The sequence below is a fragment of the Dendrobates tinctorius genome, unplaced genomic scaffold (genome assembly GCF_039654945.1).
Source record: "Dendrobates tinctorius isolate UK_male_01 unplaced genomic scaffold, ASM3965494v1 ptg000016l, whole genome shotgun sequence".
NCBI lineage: Eukaryota > Metazoa > Chordata > Amphibia > Anura > Dendrobatidae > Dendrobates > Dendrobates tinctorius.
The window spans coordinates 19,885,682-19,909,534 of record NW_027361684.1 but is presented as its reverse complement, the minus strand read 5'-3'; the positions used below and the strand labels follow the sequence as shown (position 1 = coordinate 19,909,534).

Sequence of the window (23,853 nt, the reverse complement as noted above, 5' to 3'; positions counted from 1 at the left end):
TGCATACCAGGAAAGGGGGGTAGAGGGGACCATGCATAGCAGGATTGGGGGGTGAGGGGACCATGCATACCAGGAAAGGGGGTAGAGGGGACCATGCATAGCAGGAAAGGGGGTGAGGGGACCATGCATACCAGGACTGGGGGGTGAGGGGACCATGCATACCAGGAAAGGGGGGTGAGGGGACCATGTATACCAGGATTGGGGGGTGAGAGGACCATGCATACCAGGAAAGGGGGGTGATGGTGAGCATACATACCAGGATTGGGGTGTGAGAGGATCATGCATACCAGCAAAGGGGGGTGAGGGGACCATGCATACCAAGACTGGGGGGTGAGGGAACAATGCATACCAGGATTGGGGGGTGAGGGGACCATGCATACCAGGATTGGGGGGTGAGGGGACCATGCGTACCAGGAAAGGGGGGGTGAGGATACCATGCATACCAGGATTGGGGGGTGAGGGAACCATGCATACCAGGAAAGTCAGGTAACGGTGAGCGTGCATACCAGGATTGGGGGGTGAGGGGACCATGCATAGCAGGAAAGGGGGGTGAGGGGACCATGCATACCAGGATTGGGGGGTGAGGTGACCATGCATACCAGGAAAGGGGGTGAGGGGACCATGCATACCAGGATTGGGGGGTGAGGGGACCATGCATACCAGGAAAGGGGGTGAGGGGACCATGCATACCAGGAAAGGGGGGTGAGGGGACCATGCATACCAGGAAAGGGGGGTGATGGTGAGCATACATACCAGGATTGGGGTGTGAGAGGACTATGCATACCAGCAAAGGGGGGTGAGGGGACCATGCATACCAAGATTGGGGGGTGAGGGGACCATGCATACCAGGATTGGGGGGGTGAGGGGACGATGCATACCAGGATTGGGGGGTGAGGGGACCATGCACACCAGGAAAAAAGGGTGAGGGGACCATGCATACCAGGATTGGGGGGTGAGAGGACCATGCATACCAGGAAAGGGGGTGATGGTGAGCATACATACCAGGATTGGGGTGTGAGAGGACCATGCATACCAGCAAAGGGGGGTGAGGGGACCATGCATCCCAAGATTGGGGGGTGAGGGGACCATGCATACCAGGATTGGGGGGTGAGGGGACCATGCATACCAGGATTGGGGGGTGAGGGGTCCATGCATAATGCATACCAGGAAAGGGGGTGAGGGGACCATGCATACCAGGATTGGGGGTGAGGAGACCATGCATACCAGGAAAGGGGGGTGAGGGGACCGCGCATACCAGGAAAGGGGGGGTGAGGGGACCATGCATACCAGGAAAGGGGGGTGAGGGGACCATGCATGCCAAGATTGGGGGGTGAGGGGACCATGCATACCAGGAAAGGGGGGTGAGGGGACCATGCATGCCAAGATTGGGGGGTGAGGGGACCATGCATACCAAGATTGGGGGGTGAGGGGACCATGCATACCAGGATTGGGGCGTGAGGGGACCATGCACACCAGGATTGGGGGGTGAGTGGACCATGCATACCAGGATTGGGGGTGAGGGGACCATGCATACCAGGAAAGGGGAGTGAGGGGACCATGCATACCAGGAAAGGGGAGTGAGGGGACCATGCATACCAAGATTGGGGGGTGAGTGGACCATGCACACCAGGATTGGGGGGTGAGGGGACCATGCACACCAGGATTGGGGGGTGAGTGGACCATGCATACCAGGATTGGGGTGTGAGAGGACCATGCATACCAGGAAAGGGGGGTGAGGATACCATGCATACCAGGATTGGGGGGTGAGGGGACCATGCATACCAGGAAAGTCGAGTAACGGTGAGCATGCATACTAGGATTGGGGGGTGAGGGGACCATGCATACCAGCAAAGGGGGGTGAGGGGACCATGCATACCAGGATTGGGGGGTGAGTGGACCATGCATACCAAGAAAGGGGGGTGAGGGGACCATGCATACCAGGAAAGGGGGGTGAGGGGACCATGAATACCAAGATTGGGGGGAGAGGGAACCATGCATACCAGGATTGGGGGGTGAGGGGACCATGCATACCAGGATTGGGGGTGAGGGGACCATGCATACCATGAAAGTGGGGTGAGGGGACCATGCATACCAGGATTGGGGGGTGAGAGGACCATGCATAACAGGAAAGGGGGGTGATGGTGAGCATACATACCAGGATTGGGGGGTGAGGGCACCATGCATACCATGAAAGGGGGGTGAGGGGACCATGCATACCAGGATTGGGGGGTGAGGGGACCATGCATACCAGGGAAGGGGGGTGAGGGTCCATGCATACCAGGAAAGGGGGGTGAGGGGAACATGCATACCAGGATTGGGGGTGAGGGGACCATGCATACCAGGATTGGGGGGTGAGGGGACCACGCATACCAGGTTTGGGGGGTGAGGGGACCATGCATACCAGGAAAGGGGGGTGAGGGGACCATGCATACCAGGAAAGGGGGATGAGAGGACCATGCATACCAGGAAAAGGGGGTGATGGTGAGCATACATACCAGGATTGGGGTGTGAGAGGACTATGCATACCAGCAAAGGGGGGGACCATGCATACCAAGAAAGGGGGGTGAGGGGACCATGCATACCAGAATAGAGGGGTGAGGGGACCATGCATGCCAGGATTGAGGGGTGAGAGGACCATGCATACCAGGAAAGGGGGGGTGAGGATACCATGCATACCAGGATTGGGGGGTGAGGGGACCATGCATACCAGGAAAGTCGGGTAACGGTGAGCATGCATACCAGGATTGGGGGGTGAGGGGACCATGCATACCAGGATTGGGGAGTGAGGGGACCATGCATACCAGGATAGGGGGGTGAGGAGACCATGCATACCAGGAAAGGGGGGTGAGGATACCATGCATACCGGGATTGGGGGGTGAGGGGACCATGCATACCAGGAAAGGGGGGTGACGGTGAGCATACATACCAGGATTGGGGTGTGAGAGGACCATGCATACCAGCAAAGGGGGGTGAGGGGACCATGCATACCAGGATAGGGGGGTGAGGGGACCATGCATACCAGGATTGGGGGGTAAGAGGACCATGCATACCAGGAAAGAGGGTTGAGAGGACCATGCATACCAGGATTGGGGGGTTGAGAGGACCATGCATACCAGGAAAGAGAGGTGAGGGGACCACGTATACCAGGAAAGGGGGGTGAGGGGACCGCGCATACCAGGAAAGGGGGGTGAGGGGACCATGCATACCAGGATTGGGGGGTGAGGGGACCATGCATACCAGGAAAGGGGGGTGAGGGGACCATGCATGCCAAGATTGGGGGGTGAGGGGACCATGCATACCAGGAAAGGGGGGTAAGGGGACCATGCATACTAGGATTGGGGGGTGAGAGGACCCTGCATACCAGGAAAGGGGGGTGATGGTGAGCATACATACCAGGATTGGGGTGTGAGAGGACCATGCATACCAGCAAAGGTGGGTGAGGGGACCATGCATACCAAGATTGGGGGGTGAGGGGACCATGAATACCAGGATTGGGGGTGAGGGGACCATGCATACCAGGATTGGGGGGTGAGAGTACCCTGCATACCAGGAAAGGGGGGTGATGGTGAGCATACATTCCAGGATTGGGGTGTGAGAGGACCATGCATACCAGCAAAGGGGGGTGAGGGGACCATGCATACCAAGATTGGGGGGTGAGGGGACCATGCATACCAGGATTGGGGGTGAGGGGACCATGCATACCAGGAAAGGGGGGTGAGGGGACCATGCATACCAGGATTGTGGTGTGAGAGGACCATGCATACCAGGAAAGGGGGGTGAGGATACCATGCATACCAGGATTGGGGGGTGAGGGGACCATGCATACCAGGAAAGTCAGGTAACGGTGAGCATGCATACTAGGATTGGGGGGTGAGGGGACCATGCATAGCAGGAAAGGGGGGTGAGGGGACCATGCATACCAGGATTGGGGGGTGAGGGGACCATGCATACCAGGATTTGGGGGTGAGGGGACCATGCATACCAGGTTTGGGGGGTGAGGGGACCATGCATACCAGGATTGGGGGGTGAGGGGACCATGCATACCAGGATTGGGGGTGAGGGGACCATGCATACCAGGATTGGGGGGTGAGAGTACCCTGCATACCAGGAAAGGGGGGTGATGGTGAGCATACATTCCAGGATTGGGGTGTGAGAGGACCATGCATACCAGCAAAGGGGGGTGAGGGGACCATGCATACCAAGATTGGGGGGTGAGGGGACAATGCATACCAGGATTGGGGGTGAGGGGACCATGCATACCAGGAAAGGGGGGTGAGGGGACCATGCATACCAGGATTGGGGTGTGAGAGGACCATGCATACCAGGAAAGGGGGGTGAGGATACCATGCATACCAGGATTGGGGGGTGAGGGGACCATGCATACCAGGAAAGTCGGGTAACGGTGAGCATGCATACTAGGATTGGGGGGTGAGGGGACCATGCATAGCAGGAAAGGGGGGTGAGGGGACTATGCATACCAGGATTGGGGGGTGAGGGGACCATGCATACCAGGATTTGGGGGTGAGGGGACCATGCATACCAGGATTGGGGGGTGAGGGGACCATGCATACCAGGAAAGGGGCGTGAGGGGACCATGCATACCAGGAAAGGGGGGTGATGGTGAGCATACATACCAGGATTGGGGTGTGAGAGGACCATGCATACCAGCAAAGGGGGGTGAGGGGACCATGCATACCAAGATTGGGGGGTGAGGGAACCATGCATACCAGGATTGGGGGGTGAGGGGACAATGTATACCAGGATTGGGGGGTGAGGGGACCATGCATACCAGGATTGGGGGGTGAGGGGACCATGCATACCAGGATTGGGTGGTGAGGGGACCATGCATACTATGAAATGGGGGTGAGGGGACCATGCATACCAAGATTAGGGGGTGAGGGGACCATGCATACCAGGGAAGGTGGGGTGAGGGGAACATGCATACCAGGATTGGGGGTGAGGAGACCATGCATACCAGAATTGGGGGGTGAGGGGACCACGCATACCAGGAAAGGGGGTTGAGGGGACCACGCATACCAGGAAAGGGGGGGTGAGGGGACCATGCATACCAGGATTGGGGGTGAGGGGCCATGCATACCAGGAAAGGGGGGTGAGGGGGCAATGCATACCAGGATTGGGGGGATGAGAGGACCATGCATACCAGGAAAGGGGGGTGATGGTTAGCATACATACCAGGATTGGGGTGTGAGAGGACCATGGATACCAGCAAAGGGGGGGACCATGCATACCAAGAAAGGGGGGTGAGGGGACCATGCATAACAGAATAGAGGGGTGAGGGGACCATGCATACCAAGAAAGGGGGGTGAGGGGACCATGCATAACAGAATAGAGGGGTGAGGGGACCATGCATACCAGGAAAGGGGGGTGAGGATACCATGCATGCCAGGATTGGGGGGTGAGGGGACCATGCATACCAGGAAAGTCGGGTAACGGTGAGCATGCATACTAGGATTGGGGGGTGAGGGGACCATGCATACCAGGATTGGGGGGTGAGGGGACCATGCATACCAGGATTGGGGGGTGAGGGGACCATGCATACCAGGATTGGGGGTGAGGGGACCATGCATACCAGGATTGGGGGGTGAGAGTACCCTGCATACCAGGAAAGGGGGGTGATGGTGAGCATACATTCCAGGATTGGGGTGTGAGAGGACCATGCATACCAGCAAAGGGGGGTGAGGGGACCATGCATACCAAGATTGGGGGGTGAGGGGACAATGCATACCAGGATTGGGGGTGAGGGGACCATGCATACCAGGAAAGGGGGGTGAGGGGACCATGCATACCAGGATTGGGGTGTGAGAGGACCATGCATACCAGGAAAGGGGGGTGAGGATACCATGCATACCAGGATTGGGGGGTGAGGGGACCATGCATACCAGGAAAGTCGGGTAACGGTGAGCATGCATACTAGGATTGGGGGGTGAGGGGACCATGCATAGCAGGAAAGGGGGGTGAGGGGACTATGCATACCAGGATTGGGGGGTGAGGGGACCATGCATACCAGGATTTGGGGGTGAGGGGACCATGCATACCAGGATTGGGGGGTGAGGGGACCATGCATACCAGGAAAGGGGGGTGAGGGGACCATGCATACCAGGAAAGGGGGGTGATGGTGAGCATACATACCAGGAAAGGGGGGTGATGGTGAGCATACATACCAGGATTGGGGTGTGAGAGGACCATGCATACCAGCAAAGGGGGGTGAGGGGACCATGCATACCAAGATTGGGGGGTGAGGGAACCATGTATACCAGGATTGGGGGGTGAGGGGACAATGTATACCAGGATTGGGGGGTGAGGGGACCATGCATACCAGGATTGGGGGGTGAGGGGACCATGCATACCAGGATTGGGTGGTGAGGGGACCATGCATACTATGAAATGGGGGTGAGGGGACCATGCATACCAAGATTAGGGGGTGAGGGGACCATGCATACCAGGGAAGGTGGGGTGAGGGGAACATGCATACCAGGATTGGGGGTGAGGGGACCATGCATACCAGAATTGGGGAGTGAGGGTACCACGCATACCAGGAAAGGGGGTTGAGGGGACCACGCATACCAGGATAGGTGGGGTGAGGGGACCATGCATACCAGGATTGGGGGTGAGGGGACCATGCATACCAGGAAAGGGGGGTGAGGGGGCAATGCATACCAGGATTGGGGGGATGAGAGGACCATGCATACCAGGAAAGGGGGGTGATGGTTAGCATACATACCAGGATTGGGGTGTGAGAGGACCATGGATACCAGCAAAGGAGGGGACCATGCATACCAAGAAAGGGGGGTGAGGAGACCATGCATAACAGAATAGAGGGGTGAGGGGACCACGCATGCCAGGATTGAGGGGTGAGAGGACCATGCATACCAGGAAAGGGGGGTGAGGATACCATGCATACCAGGATTGGGGTGTGAGAGGACCATGCATACCAGCAAAGGGGGGTGAGGGGACCATGCTTACCAGGATAGGGGGGTGAGGGGACCATGCATTCCAGGATTGGGGGGTGAGAGGACCATGCATGCCAGGATTGGGGGGTGAGGGGACCATGCATACCCCGAAAGGGGGGTAAGAGGACCATGCATACCAGGACAGAGGGGTGAGAGGACCATGCATACCAGGACTGGGGGGGTGAGAGGACCATGCATTCCAGGATTGGGGGTGAGGGGACCATGCATACCCCGAAAGGGGAGTAAGAGGACCATGCATACCAGGAAAGAGAGGTGAGAGGACCATACATACCAGGATTGGGGGGTGAGAGGACCATGCATTCCAGGATTGGGGGGTCAGGGGACCATGCATACCAGGATAGGGGGTTGAGGGGTAGCATGCATATCAGGATTGGGGGTGAGAGAACCATACATATCAGGATTGGGAGTGAGAGAACCATACATATCAGGATTGGGGGGTGCATTATTGCATTATTATTATTATTATTAAATCTTCAAAAATAAACTTCATACATAGTCTAGAATACCCGATGCGTTAGAATCGGGCCACCATCTAGTGATTCTATAAGCCTCTAGCATCTTTGTTATGCTATATTACCGTAGCAGTTTAGGAAAGTAGTTTTTACCTTCCTCTGGATCTTCAAGATCAAAGCTGTTTGGCTTGTGGCATGAAATTCTAGGACTTTTTGCTGGCAGAATAAATAGAAGGACAGCTACAAAAATTGCAACCGTGGCATCTGTTACATACCTGCAATTAAAAGGAAAGGATAAGTGAATGTTTCTAGATTGTTCTTCTTCAATGAAAGTCTAGAAACCAGTAATCATCTAAGCAAGAAACAAAACTATTTGCAGGATAAATAAACAATTATCACACACAGAATATGTCTACACAATCATGCACAGAATATGTCTACACAATCATGCACAGAATATGTCTACACAAGCGCTTGTCATGGGTTTACCACAACAGCGAGTAGCCAGAAGACGGCAGCGTCTGATTTCTTCTGTGCCTGCACTGATTAGAAGAACTTCACCTTCATAATAAACAGTGTAAATCCAATATAAACTGGGTCCTGGTTAGCAATCATTGTCATAGTAGCTTATGCTGCATGGCTGGAGGTTGTTGTTGGTGTTTGGTGGATTTATCTGTGACTCTTGCTAGGTTTTGAGTGTGTGATAGTTCCCTTTCTTCTCCTATTTTGGTTTAACCCCATCCTCCACTGCCTGGTGTTTACCTCTGTTGTTTCTGTGTGTATATTTGAATTATTGGTATTTTCCTTTATCCCTGTTCGTATTACCTTATAATAGAGATGAGCGAATCTGTTCGGATTCAGTTCCGAAAACGATGGGATTCGAATATTGTTTTCGTCGAGCACAGTCAAACGTCATTAGAATTAATGGGAGTAGAATTACTGAATATGTTTGGAACCGATCATAAGACATACATTCGGCACTAAAATTATTCAAAAATGGCTTGAATAGGTCAAAATCAGATTCAGGGACAAAATCCGAACAAATTCGCTCATCTCTACTTGTTAGTCTGGCTGGTGTATTACGTTACACTACTACTCCCCTCTTCCCTGTGTGGGGGAAAGGAACAGACTGAGGGTGAATTCAAGAGCTAAGGCAAGGTATGTGGCCCCAGTGTCTTCACCATCAGAAGTAATCCGGGGAACAGGTCGAGCTAGGACGCCCCTAGCGTTAGGGCCAGGGAAGGAGCCTCTGGTCCTGGCACACCCGACAGAGTCGTGACAGCTTGTCTACACAAGATCATACACAGAATGTCTTCACAAGTGCTTGTCTACACAAGATCATGCACAGAATATATCTACACAAGCACGTGTATGCACAAGATCATACACAGAAAGTGCTTTTGTAGATATGTTCTAAGTTTTGTCTTTTTGCCTTTTCTACAAGGGGAGGTTTTATACTTAATTAGCAGGATCATGGTTATTTTCCTGCACATTAAATATGTAACAAACAATAACCCTTTTATGCATTTATCATTGTACAAATGTAGCCTATGCCACGCTTCAGATTTCCATACAGCTTTGGTCTCTGTGGCCATTGCCATCATTCCTGTAATCTCCATTTATAGTCACAAGTTGCCTGATGGTGCCGACCCTAAGTTTTCTGTGTAATGTATGTGACATAAGTGAAAGAAGTCTCTTTAATAATAATATCTTTATTTTTATATAGCACTAACATATTCCGCAGCGCTTTACAGTTTGCACACATTTTCATCACTGTCCCCGATGGGGCTCACAATCTAAATTCCCTATCAGTATTGTCTTTGGAGTCTGGGAGGAAACCGGAGTGCCCGGAGGAAACCCACACAAACACGGGGAGAACTCCTTGCAGATGTTGTCCTTAGTGGGATTCGAACCCAGGACTCCAGCGCTGCAAGGCTGCTACGCTAACCACTGAGCCACTGTGCTGCTCTTTAATGATTACAAACGCATAACAGATGATGAAGACGGTGGTACAAGGTGCAGCCAAGGCTATTTGAAGACTATGTCAGTATCTCGTTCTACACCATAATTATTCCAGCTCAATAGTTAAAGAGAATTGCTGCCTTGGGGCCAAAATCAAAGCAAAGCTTAACTTTCTGAACTGTTGACTAAGTTGCGAGGTCTGCATCTGCCATGAGGCTGGGGTGTGCGGAGTCACCCAAAGGGTGGCAAAATTCTCCTACTCTTGATTCTAGCCAGCCACAGCATGAAGAGGTCCAGTGTGAGTGGTACAAACCTCCTGTAGGAGGACGATTGTCCCCCCAACCTCAGAGATACCACTCAGGCATTGTCCTCCCATAGAGAACATAGCAATGTGGCAATGGTTGGCTACAGTTACAAGCAAGTATGCTCCTGACTCTAGCCAGCCATAGCATCATTATATTCTGTGCGGCCGGATAATGCCTAAGTCACAGTGGCTATGAAGTCTGTATGTGCATATGTGTGTTTATATGATGTGTATGTAATGAGCATTTATTGTACAGTATGCATTTGATGTGCACACGTATATAATGTACTGTATGTGTGCAGTGTGCATTCATTGTGTACACTGTATCATTCAATATTCTACTTTGTTTGCATATGTTTTTTGGGAATCATTTTATCATTTTAATTCCTGACATCATATACTTAAGCCAGTAAAGGACAATTTGAGATTTTAATTTTATGTGGATTTTGCATTCATTTCAATTTTTGCCTTCTGTAGCAGAAAAGCTAAACTGGGCCCGCGCAGATTCCTTATCTGTGTTCTTATTCCTCATTGGTTTCCTTTCTGACCCAAAAAAGGGCAGTCACAAAAATGTCATGTAATGAAGAAATTAGCACATCCACATTTCTTTAAGATTAAAATTCTTTAATTTAATTTCCATTAAAAAAAAAAGGGCTATCGAAACGTGTAATCATTTTTATTGGCAATGGAACTTTCATCACTACATGAAGTATTTGAGTTGATGATCTAAAATTGGAAGTGGCACCCACCTATTCATTGACCAATATCTGTTTGTATATATTCTTGTAAAGACCAAAGGTGTGGTAAGACTCAACGTTTTTTTGTGTTTGTATCAGTCAAATACTTAGTATTCTCTTGGTTAAATTATCTCCTTCTTCTCTTTAGTATCGTCAGTTTTAGCGATAGAACGCAGTTTGTAAAAATACCTACTCAAAAAGTCTTGGCTTTGGTTTTTGTTTTTGCTCAGTGAATGTTAAAGAAAAGGTTTGCTTGGTCCTCCAAATTTTAATCATCAAGAAAAGCAAAATAGGTCACAAGCATCCATGCAACTCCTTTTTTTAACACCAACACATAGACATCACATAGTGACCAACGCACTTTTTTTAGGTTTCCACTTGAAATGTTTGGTGTGTTAAATAAAGGAGTTCCAATGACATTGAGATAAGAATGTTTTTTGCAATTTTTCATCCTTTAAGGCCCCTTTACACACAACGATATTGTGAATGACATTGTTGCGTGTGACATGTAGCAGCAATCAACGATCAGTTGCCTGATCGTTAATCGTTGCCTAATGGTCTGGGCCATAATTCTACTGTTGGTCTCCCGCTGGGCAGCACACATCGCTGCGTGTGACAGCGAGAGACCAATGATCAGCGACGCTGGGAGCTGGTATCCAGGGTAAACTTCGGGTAACTAAGAGCCACACGGCTCTTAGATACCCGCTGTTCACCCTGGATGCCAGCTTGCTCGCTGGTCCTGATCGCTGGTGAGTCTGTCTATGTGACAGCTCACCGGCAATCAGCTAACTATGTCCCAGCGATCCCATCCACGTCGGATTGTTGGTGGGATCGCTGGGACATTGAAGCATGTAACGGGGCCCTTAGACTCTGAGCATTAGAACATGAGTACTAGGACAATGACTATCATGTGCCATTTAGGTGTGTCCTCAGTGGCAAAGGAGCCCTTGGGACCTCTAGTGCAGCTGCTATTAGTGGATCATTTCCAGGTATGCCATTAACTACTAAAGGATGAAGTATATGTCACTGTGTTCTTCCATCAACATTAAGCATTGATTGATGAAAGGGTTCTTTCTGGTAGCAGAAAAGTTATAAATGCCAGAAAATGCGTTTTGGCCAAGCTCAGTATGCTGTAACAATAAAATAAAATCTTCATAAAAGAAATGCAAAATTTCTTACTCGATGTTGTCTTTATTGAAGAGCACAGTAGCCCAACCTTTCACAAAGCCAGGATCTCTTGTAAACCATAAGATGACCAGAAGGGTAAAGAGTAGAAGAACATTTGACTCTGCAAAGGAAATAGGACCCAGCTTGCGATATTCGTCCCGGATGATGTTATAAGCTGCCCGTTCCTTCTCTGAATCGGAAGTGCCACAGCCCCATGTCTTCTTAAAGCTTAATATGAGGAAAAGGTGAGGTGATTACTCTTAAGTGAAGAGATAAAGGTTCTTTCAGGTAGAACACTATCACTCCCTCCTCATAGTGTCACAGGCCTGAATTTCTGACTGAATGATTAGTCCTGCAGATTTCCCTATGGAAAGAGAAGATAGAGAAAAAGAAACTGAATAATAGAAAGGAGAGTAGTTAATGGAGCAGAAGGCAGCACTTGTAATTATAGAATAAGGAGGAAAGAATGTGAGAGAAGACACAGCGAGAGATCAGGGTGGTCAATAAGGTTAATACTGAGATTTTTTTTAAAAAGTTCAAACGGTAATTTGTGTCATCAGTATGCCACAATGACTGCACTAATCTATATATCTGAGCTTCACCATCTGTTATATGATTAAGTTCTGCATTAATCACATCATTTTTAAAAGTAATTTAATGTTATAAATTAACTGTGCATTTCATCAGACTTCATTTACTATGGTCTGTAGTTGTAATTTCGCTGGTATTTTACACTTGTAATCACAAAAACGTGTCAAATATCGCATGGGAGAAACAAACTGCAGGATTCAAGTCATTTGTAAAATTAAAGGTGTATCAAAGTCTAAACTACCCCCTGAGTTGAATGGTGCTGCAGATCATGAATGTACACGCGCTGTTAGTCTATAATATTAATAATAATAATTTTTATATTTATGTCGCCAACGTATACCACAGCACTTTACAATTCAGATGAGACAAAGACAGACAATAAAGTCATTACAGAGTAACACATATCCCAGCAGATCCCGAGAGGAGTGAGGGCAGGAAATAGGGGTATCACACAAGGTAAAAATATACTGCCCGTTGTGTACGGTCCTGCCATCAGTATATAGGGGCATCCAAATAACGCTGTGTGAACTGGTGTAACAGGTCAAATTAACCCCTGTCCAGTTATAGTTTGACCCAGGCCAGAATATACCCTTGAGGAAAAAAAACTATCCTAGGCCAAACTATACTCGGTTGTGTAAAATGGCCTAGGCAAAACTATATCCCTCCAGGCTACAATATACCACTCTATTTTATGAGCCCTTATAAATTAGATGGATTTCAGATGACATTTATTAATAAGTTAAAACTGACTAAGGGTAACGTTACACACAACGATATTGTGAACGATATCGTTGCAACATCACCAGTTTGGTGACGTTGCAGCGAGGTCGAAACGACATCGTTGCGTGTGACATGTAGCAACGATCAACGATCAGTTGGCTGATTGTTAATCGTTGCCTAATGGTCTGTGCCATAATTCTATCATTGGTCTCCCGCTGTGCAGCACACATCGCTGCGTGTGACAGCGAGAGACCAGCGATCAGCGACGCCTGGAGCTGGTATCCAGGGTAAACAGCGGGTAACTAAGAGCCGCAACAGCGATCTCACCAGCGAGATCGCTGTGTGTGACACTTACCAGCGACCGGCCCCCCTGCCCGGTATCGCTGATCTTTTTTGATCGCTGGTCTCCCGCTGGCCAGCACGCATCGCTGCGTGTGGCAAGCGGGAGACCAGTGATCAGCGAGCTGGAGCTGGTAACCAAGGTAAACATCGGGTTTCTAAGCGCTGCGCGGCGCTTAGAAACCCAATGTGTACCTTAGTTACCAGCGCGCTGGTGCAGGGAGCTGGTAACCAAGGTATACATCGGGTTTCAAAGTGCCGCGCACCGCTTAGAAACCCGATGTGTACCTTGGTTACCAGCTCCCTGCACCTGCGCGCTGGAAACTAAGGTACGCAGTGGGTAACTAAGCGATGTGCGTCGCTTGTTACCCACGTGTCGCTGTCCTGATCGCTGGTGAAGCTGCCTGTTTGACAGCTCACCAGCGATCATGTAGCGACACACCAGCGATCCTGACAAGTTCATATCGTTGTCGGGATCGCTGGTGCATCGCTATGTGTGACGGGGCCCTTAGACCTGCCACTCCAATCTACTGATTACGATCTTATGTCCCAGGAAAAATGGGGTGTATGTACCAGTGGTGGGACCCATACCAATCTAACACACTGGGCAAATTTTGTCAAATAGTATGATGTCATTTGCTTTAGCCTTGTATCTTTTTTGTTTTCCTTTTAATATGATTCTATATTTAATATCTGGACTTTTATCATGACTGTAATAACATATGTGACATACTTCAATCCCATAAATGAGAACTGGAGCCAGAACCAAGCCATACACAGCATCACGATCATGTTGGGACAGGCAAATCCAAACCAAGAGGCAAAATTCAGTATATCTCCATTGTTCGGAAAAATCCTGTAAGGATTGAAAGTAAGAAATAGGTAAAAAAAAAGTAATGCTTGCATAAAAATGAAAAAAAATCATCCTTACCCTATAACTCTATTTATCTATATAATTCTATAATGTCTATTGCAAAAAACAGGTGACCTTTTCCCAAGAGAGGTGTCACATGCAGGAGCAATGGTAGTATGTCAATAAAAGCGTGATGAGTGCTTCTACAGAAATTGACTATGCCGGTCTCCATAACATAGTGACCCTAAAATTACGGCATATGATTCTCAATGGCCCCCAACTTGTCTGATAGTCCTACAACCATAGTACAAAATAAGGGTTGGACACAAATATACATTACTAGATGGTGGCCCGATTCTAACGCATTGGGTATTCTAGAATATATATGCAGTTTATTTTTGAAGATTTAATAATAATACAATAATGCACCCCCCAATCCTGATATGTATGGTTCTCTCACCCCCAATCCTGATATGTATGGTTCTCTCACCCCCATTCATGATATGCATGCTACCCCTCAACCCCCTATCCTGGTATGCATGGTCTCCTGACCCCACAATCCTAGAATGCATGGTCCTCTCACCCCCTAATCCTGGTATGCATGGTCCTCTCACCTCTCTTTCCTGGTATGCATGGTCCTCTTACCCCCCTTTCGGGGTATGCATGGTCCCCTCACCCCCCAATCCTGGTATGCATGTGTGGCGCCCCGAGGCTCAGTCGCCACAGAGGTACTGCACCTCCTCCTGAGGTGTGGTATCCCACCATCCAGGTAAGATGGAGACTCCCAACCACGCTCCAACACCTGCACCCCACACCACAAAGTAGTGTAGCAAAGCACCTTCGGCGGCTCCCTGCTTGGAGTGTAGCAAAGCACCCATTGGTGGTTCCCTGCTTGGAACACGAAACGTGCTGGAAGGTGGGTGGAGTTAGTTTACATTACAAGGAGCGGGAAGAGTTTAGGATATGAGGTCAGTTGATTAGAGAGCTGGAGAGAAGAAGATCTCCGGAGAGAGGGATAGATGGATGGAAGTGCTGCAGCAGATCCCAGTGACCTGGGTCTGCTGGCACGGGAAAGGAAGAGAGAGAGCAACATAGACTGAAAGCCTGATTCTCCATAGAAAGAAAGGCTTAGTACGGAACGTGAGGAGTAAAAGAGAACAGAGGATGTGGGTTAGAGGAGAACCCTTCCTAGAAGTTCTAAGTACAAGGCCGGGGCCCGGTCCCCGAGGTTGTATGGATACTAATGGTCCTGCAGCAGACACCGGAGGAACAGAAGTAGTGACCACTTTATTCCCACCCAAGACTTGGGGGCACAACAGCAACTGGATAGTGAGCCGGGACTTAGTAGCAAGGAGTTCCCGAAGCAGGCTACAGCTGTCTGCCATACAAGTAGAGTTCATAGGAACATCGGACAGGAGGAACTCCAGTGTAACTCAGTATTAGGAGTACTTCATTTAAAGGCGCTATAGAGGAGACGTTCAGAAAGGCACATGTTGGCGGAGTGTTGGAAAGGAGTATTCCATCTGGCCTGGAGGTTGACTGAGTCCCTGACCCGGAGGACACGGCACGGAGACAGGCACCTGTTTACACAACAGACTGTGAGTAAAGCTTTGGAACTGCATGCTCTGTTGTCCTCCATTTATTCCTGCGCCAACACACCCGGCACCGCTACATCTTGGTGCTCGACATTGCCTCACCTACGCCTTCCCTTGGCCTCTACATCTACACTGCCCTGGGACTACAGCTCTACCTGTGGGGAGCTATAACATCTTTGCTGCGCCATACCATCAGTCCCAGAGGATCTGCATGCAGCGTCGGCTTAACACCTCCCTTGCCGAACACCACAGGTGGCGTCACGAACTATCCATTTCCACTACATTTCACCATTCAATCTCCCTTTTACTTGGGCGCCCAGGGCCACGGACCGGGTCACCGCTGCTGTGACATTCCCATCTGAGAGACCGGCCCGGTACCGAGTACCCCACAGCCCTGGGAGGGTGACCCACATGGTCCTCTCACCCCCCAATCCTGGTATGCATGGCCCCCTCACCCCCCTATCCTGGTATGCATGGTCCTCTCACCCCCCTTTCTTGGTATGCATGGTCCCCTCACCCCCCCTTTGCTGGTATGCATGGTCCCCTCACCCCCCAATCCTGGTATGCATGGTCCCCTCACCCCCCTATCCTGGTATGCATGGTCCCCTCACCCTCCTTTGCTGGCATGCATGGTCCTCTCACACGCCAATCCTGGTATGTATGCTCACCGTCACCCCCCTTTCCTAGTATGTATGGTCTCGTCACCCCCCAATCCTGGTATGCATGGTCCCCTCACCCCCCTATCCTGGTATGCATGGTCCCCTCACCCCCCAGGCCTGGTATGCATGGTCCTCTCACCCCCCCAATCCTGGTATGCATGGTCCCCTCACCCCCCAATCCTGGTATGCATGGTATCCTCACCCCCCCTTCCTGGTATGCATGGTCCCCTCACCCCCCCTTTCCTGATATGCACGGTCCCCTCACCCCCCCTTTCCTGATATGCACGGTCCCCTCACCCCCCCTTTCCTGATATGCACGGTCCCCTCACCCCCCCTTTCCTAATATGCACGGTCCCCTCACCCCCCTATCCTGGTATACATGGTCCTCTTACCCCCCTTTTGGGGTATGCATGGTCCCCTCACCCCCCAGTCCTGGTATGCATGGTCCTCTCACCCCCCAATCCTGGTATGCATGGTCCTCTCACCCCCCTTTCTTGGTATGCATGGTCCCCTCACCCCCTTTCGTGGTATGCATGGTCCCCTCACCCCCCTATCCTGGTATGCATGGTCCCCTCAACCCCCTATCCTACCCCCCTTTCTTGGTATGCATGGTCCCCTCACCCCCCCAATCCTGGTATGCATGGTCCCCTCAACCCCCTATCCTGGTATGCATTGTCCCCTCTCCCCCCAATCCTGGTATGCATGGTCCTCTCACCCCCCAATCCTGGTATGCATGGTCCCCTCACCCCCAATCCTGGTATGCATGGTCCCCTCACCCTCCTTTGCTGGCATGCATGGTCCTCTCACACGCCAATCCTGGTATGTATGCTCACCGTCACCCCCCTTTCCTAGTATGTATGGTCTCGTCACCCCCCAATCCTGGTATGCATGGTCCCCTCACCCCCCTATCCTGGTATGCATGGTCCCCTCACCCCCCAGGCCTGGTATGCATGGTCCTCTCACCCCCCAATCCTGGTATGCATGGTCCCCTCACCCCCCAATCCTGGTATGCATGGTATCCTCACCCCCCCTTCCTGGTATGCATGGTCCCCTCACCCCCCCTTTCCTGATATGCACGGTCCCCTCACCCCCCCTTTCCTGATATGCACGGTCCCCTCACCCCCCCTTTCCTGATATGCACGGTCCCCTCACCCCCCCTTTCCTAATATGCACGGTCCCCTCACCCCCCTATCCTGGTATACATGGTCCTCTTACCCCCCTTTTGGGGTATGCATGGTCCCCTCACCCCCCAGTCCTGGTATGCATGGTCCTCTCACCCCCCAATCCTGGTATGCATGGTCCTCTCACCCCCCTTTCTTGGTATGCATGGTCCCCTCACCCCCTTTCGTGGTATGCATGGTCCCCTCACCCCCCTATCCTGGTATGCATGGTCCCCTCAACCCCCTATCCTACCCCCCTTTCTTGGTATGCATGGTCCCCTCACCCCCCCAATCCTGGTATGCATGGTCCCCTCAACCCCCCTATCCTGGTATGCATTGTCCCCTCTCCCCCCAATCCTGGTATGCATGGTCCTCTCACCCCCCAATCCTGGTATGCATGGTCCCCTCACCCCCAATCCTGGTATGCATGGTCCCCTCACCCTCCTTTGCTGGCATGCATGGTCCTCTCACACGCCAATCCTGGTATGTATGCTCACCGTCACCCCCCTTTCCTAGTATGTATGGTCTCGTCACCCCCCAATCCTGGTATGCATGGTCCCCTCACCCCCCTATCCTGGTATGCATGGTCCCCTCACCCCCCAGGCCTGGTATGCATGGTCCTCTCACCCCCCAATCCTGGTATGCATGGTCCCCTCACCCCCCAATCCTGGTATGCATGGTATCCTCACCCCCCCTTCCTGGTATGCATGGTCCCCTCACCCCCCCTTTCCTGATATGCACGGTCCCCTCACCCCCCCTTTCCTGATATGCACGGTCCCCTCACCCCCCCTTTCCTGATATGCACGGTCCCCTCACCCCCCTATCCTGGTATACATGGTCCTCTTACCCCCCTTTTGGGGTATGCATGGTCCCCTCACCCCCCAGTCCTGGTATGCATGGTCCTCTCACCCCCCAATCCTGGTATGCATGGTCCTCTCACCCCCCTTTCTTGGTATGCATGGTCCCCTCACCCCCTTTCGTGGTATGCATGGTCCCCTCACCCCCCTATCCTGGTATGCATGGTCCCCTCAACCCCCTATCCTACCCCCCTTTGTTGGTATGCATGGTCCCCTCACCCCCCAATCCTTGTATGCATGGTCCCCTCAACCCCCTACCCTGGTATGCATTGTCCCCTCTCCCCCCAATCCTGGTATGCATGGTCCCCTCACCCCCCAATCCTGGTATGCATGGTCCCCTCACCCCCATTCCTGGTATGCATGGTCCCCTCACCCCCCAATCCAGGTATGCATGGTCCCCTCACCCCCTATCCTGGTATGCATGGTCCCCTCACCCCCCAATCCTGGTATGCATGGTCCCCTCACCCCCCAATCCAGGTATGCATGGTCCCCTCACCCCCTATCCTGGTATGCATGGTCCCCTCACCCCCCAATCCTGGTATGCATGGTCCCCTCACCCCCCAATCCTGGTATGCATGGTCCCCTCTCCCCCCAATCCTGGTATGCATGGTCCCCTCACCCCCAATCCTGGTATGCATGGTCCCCTCACCCCCCAATCCAGGTATGCATGGTCCCCTCACCCCCAATCCTGGTATGCATGGTCCCCTCACCCCCCAATCCTGGTATGCATGGTCCCCTCACCCCCCAATCCAGGTATGCATGGTCCCCTCACCCCCCAATCCTGGTATGCATGGTCCCCTCACCCCCCAATCCTGGTATGCATGGTCCCCTCTCCCCCCAATCCTGGTATGCATGGTCCCCTCACCCCCCATCCTGGTATGCATGGTCCCCTCACCCCCCAATCCTGGTATGTATGGTCCCCTCACCTCCCAATCCTGGTATGCATGGTTCCCTCACCCCCCTTTCCTGGTATGCATGGTCCTCTCACTCCCCTTTCCGTCTAGCCGCGACCAATCACTGCCTTGGCCCTGTACAAAAATAATATTAAAAAATAAAAAAAAGTTATTCTCCCCTTCCGACGGCCTCCTGTCTTCTTTCTATGCTCCCGGCCTCGCGTTCCCAGTAATGCTTTGCGGCTTAGACCGCTGATGACGTCGGTCTTCTTTCTCGCTCTCGCGAGAGTGACATCAGACTTCTTTCTCGCTCTCGCGAGGGTGACGTCATCAGCGGTCTAAGCCGCAAAGCATTACTGGGAACACGAGGCCGAGCGCGTGGAAAGAAGACAGGAGGCCGTCGGAAGGTGAGAATAACTTTTTTTTATTTTAATTCTCTTTTTTACAGATTAAGGCCTGCGCCTGCCGCTGATTGGTCGCGGCCTGGCGGCTGCGACCTATCAGCGGCAGGCACAGCTTACAGTTACAAACAGCTGCACCTGTCGCTGATTGGTTGCGGCCTGGCGGGGGCCTGGCGGCCGCGACCAATCAGCGGCCCGCGATTTCGGTTACAGACAGACACGATAAGGCATTTATATATATATAGATGTCTACAGTTGGAAAACTAAACGGACCACTCATTTATGTTTCCCTGTGTAGATTAAGCTTTTTTGTGTGCGAAATTGGTTTACCTTTGTGCTCTTAATTAAAAAAATTTGTAAAAAAACAGGTGACCTGTAGACATGGATGGTATAATGCTCTGCAGGTTCATTGTAGACACCAGAGGAAATAATTTGGAATCCCGACCCTCAAACTATACAGAAGACCTGAAGATTGCATTGTGATTTTGATGTTTTTATCGCACTATATGATCTAATAGGTAAATTATAAGCCAACCTATAAGTGATATACCCTACTGTATTCTGGTCAGCAAGAAATGAGGTTGGGGTCATTTTTATCTATTCCCAGATTTATGGGCCAATCTGACCCTTCTATTCTCCAAGCACAATTTTTTTGTTCTTTTTCTAAAAACACAAATTTGTTCTGAAACAACGTGGTGACTGACATTAAACTTTTCATAAGAATTCCAGGACATAGAAAGTTTTCCTACTAACTAATGTTAAGTCTTTTTTGCTTTAGCTATAATAAAACTATTCCCATCTGTTCATCTTATTCAGGGGCGTCAGAGGTTTAAATAAACATTTTTAGAACAATTTTACAGAGGTCACTTTCCTTCAAAAACTAAAAAATAACATTACAAAATAGATATAGGGATGCCAGCATCAGTTTAGCATATAAAAGACATTTCATTGTATGTAAATGTACCTACTGATTAGACAGCGTACCCACTCCTCAAATTCAGTTCCATGAATGTATAATCCAGTGATCCCTTGGCACAGGGTACCCTATTCAGGTATAGTACTATATGATTTATCTACTTCTGCCTACATACCTATTAATAATAATCTCTAGCAGTGGGATTGTCAGATATATATAGCTATAGGTTTGAAGCTTCAATTTAAGAAGTATAACTTTCCAACAAAAGAACTCTCAACAATACTTTAAATCCTTTGGGTATTGGGACCCAAACTTAACCCTTTGACAAGACAATGATGGACAACCCTTCTTCTAAACTACTAATCAGGGACATACACATAGGTAAATGGCTAAACTGCCCCCTTGCAATGCCTTAAACTGTGTATGTGTCTTCAGGACATAACTACAGTTAATTAAAATGGTCGAAGTGGGTGCCATTGATGCCATATATATGACAGGTGGCTAAAAAGTAACTGTCATTTTAATTTATATTTCATAAATCAATAGTACACATTAAAATAAGAAACTTTATAGTATATTTTATTAAAGAAATTAGTTTTTTTCTGGCAAGACTGATCTTTGAATTTCAAAATTATCAATTTCCAGGTAAAATCTCTATTCAGTGAAGACAGATTATTACTAGTGATTAGAGACGGGCGAACTTGAACAGTAAAGTTCAGCGTCCTTACCGAACACCTACTGTTCGGGCACAGATGCCGAACACGGACTTCACCAGGAGGTCCATGTTACTATTTGGGCTCAGCCCCCCGAACACCAGGTTCTGATTGGCAATACTCCCATCAGCTGCTCCTGTTCTCACTGTTATTAGCGGCAGCAGGCGTTGGCAGTAGTCCAATCAGCCGACACCAATGACCGGAGGTAAACTTCATACCTCTCATCATAGCTGCGGGCTCACGCTGTCATTTGACAGCATGGGAACCATGGCTGTCTGACTGGCGGTGATGATTTTACCACCGATCAGAAGCGGTGTTTACATGACTGCACGGCAAACGCTGGATGTTCGGTCCCCCCATTCAAGCGAATAGGGTCCGGGTTTGGGTCCGGGTACTGTTCTGGTACCTGAAACCAAACTTTTTGTAACTGTTCGGCCGAACCCAAACATCCAGGTGTTCGCATATCTCTACTAGTGATGTGCGAACGTGCTTGGGTAAGGTGTTATTCGAGCATGCTCGGGTGCTAACCGAGCGTCTTCGACGTGCACGAAAAATATGTTCGCATCCCTGCAGTTTGTATGTCTCAAGGCTGTTAGGCAATCCCTGCATATGTTGAGGCTGTCTATCAAACAGGTAATCCCCGCATCTGTGGTGGATCTCTAACAGTCGCGAGACATGCACATAAATAAATAAATAAATAAATAAATTTTTCGAACATGCTGAAGTCATTTGGTTGGCACACGAGCATGCTCAGATAACACCTTACCCGAGTACGTTCACTCTTCACTAATTATTACTTTAGTGAGATAGGAGATGGCAGTTGTTACTGATAAGATTCTATATAAGGGCGAGGAGAAGGGAAGAGCGGGAGGCAGAGCTCCTTGCTCCTCCTATCGCTCCGTCTACATAAAATCTTATCAGTAGCAGCTGCCATCTCCTGTATCAGTAATGTAATAATTTGTATTTACTGAATACATATTTTACCTGTGAATCGAGAATTTTGAGAATGAGCGATTAGTCCAGGAGGAGAAAGAAGCAGATCATTGATAACATATATTACAAAGTAGCTTATTTTCACTTGTGCTATTGATTGATTAAAAAAAAAATATAATGACAGTTATTCTTTAAGCTTTACCTCCCCCTGCAGACCCCGACTTGTGCGATGCTCTCCGATGGAGCCGATGGAGCATCACCAGGGTAAGACTCTCTGCCTACATACAATTTTCTTCTGGTGTTTTTTTTCTGGTTTGTAAAAACACTCTTTATTATGTGTTTTTACAAGTATTTTGTGTAGCTTTTTTTTTTTTAACGAATGTGTTTTCTCATGGATTTTTTTGTCCTAAAATGAAATGCATTAAAAAAAAGCCACACCTAGTGTAAGCTGCGTTTGGTCAGAGACTAAAAAAATGCAGCCCAAAAATAATAAATAAATCAAAAATGGCATAAGGTAGTCAAAAAAAGTGTAATTTTCACAAATCCGAGAGCAAATCGTACAGCATATTCATCACATGTGATCATACCCATAATGTTCTTTCAAGAATCTCATGACTTTATACCGTAATAGACACAAATGTGATTCTCTCTCCGAGGGAGCGGATCTGACTAATGTACAGAACAGGAACTACTTACGAGCTCAGCTGTCCTTTTAACACAAGGTTTGGCCCAGTTCCTGTTAATGTGGCTGTCCCACCAATGCTGGCTGCGTAGCATACACTCAGCATCATGCCTTTATTTATTCTTTTCTTCTCCGTTCTTTCATTAACCTCTAGGGCAATATCTTGCGTATGTCCATTGGCCACAACTGAAAAAGGCAAAGTGCAGTCCTGAACTACAAGAAATAAAAAAAAGATACTGATGGGTTACTTGGGAAAATGTATTCTTCATTATTCGCACTTACAGTATATAGGGCCATTAATTTCCACTGTGCTTTATAGACATCATCATCACTGCCCCATTGGGGCTCACAATCTTAATTCCCTATCAGTATGTATGCTGGAGGAAACAAGAGAACCTGGAGTAAGGGTACCGTTACACTAAGCGACGCACCAGCGATCCCGACAACGATATGACCTGGTAAGGATCGCTGGAGCGTTGCTACTGTAAATGGTCTCTAGTAAGCTTTCAAACAGACAGATCTACTCAACGACGCAGCAACGATCCGGCGATCCGTATAATGACCTCGGCGGTTGTTGGGACCTTGTCACACAGCAGCTATTCTGTCGACTCCTGCTTGCGTCCCTGAGTTCTGCATCGCCAACGAAGTCGCTCGTCGGCGTCAAACACAGCGATGCATGCTGGCCAGCAGGACACCAGTGATCAAAAAATGGCCAAGGACATTCGAGCACGATCAGCGATATCCAGCGGGGGCCGGTCGCCACTATGTGTCACACGTAGCGAGATCGCTGACGAGATCGTTGTTGCCTCACAACTTGCCTCGCTGTTGCCTCGGTGACACAACAGCGATCTCGCTATGTGAGACGGGGCGTTAACCCTACACAGTCACTGGGAGAACAAACAAATTTGCAGATGTTGCAGATGTTGT

The 23,853-nt window shown here is 49.9% G+C and overlaps 1 protein-coding gene across 1 annotated transcript in view; it reads right to left on the bottom strand.

Moving 5' to 3' along the window:
- The window catches only part of SLC13A5 (solute carrier family 13 member 5), a 157,945-nt gene that overhangs the window by 15,907 nt on the left and 118,185 nt on the right, over positions 1-23,853 (bottom strand). The window contains exons 6-9 of the mRNA XM_073565550.1: positions 22,941-23,139; positions 13,998-14,120; positions 11,627-11,842; positions 7,598-7,719 (exon numbers count right to left, since the gene is read on the bottom strand). Coding sequence (XP_073421651.1) covers positions 7,598-7,719; positions 11,627-11,842; positions 13,998-14,120; positions 22,941-23,139 — 660 coding nt within the window. The remainder of the gene's footprint in view (positions 1-7,597; positions 7,720-11,626; positions 11,843-13,997; positions 14,121-22,940; positions 23,140-23,853) is intronic.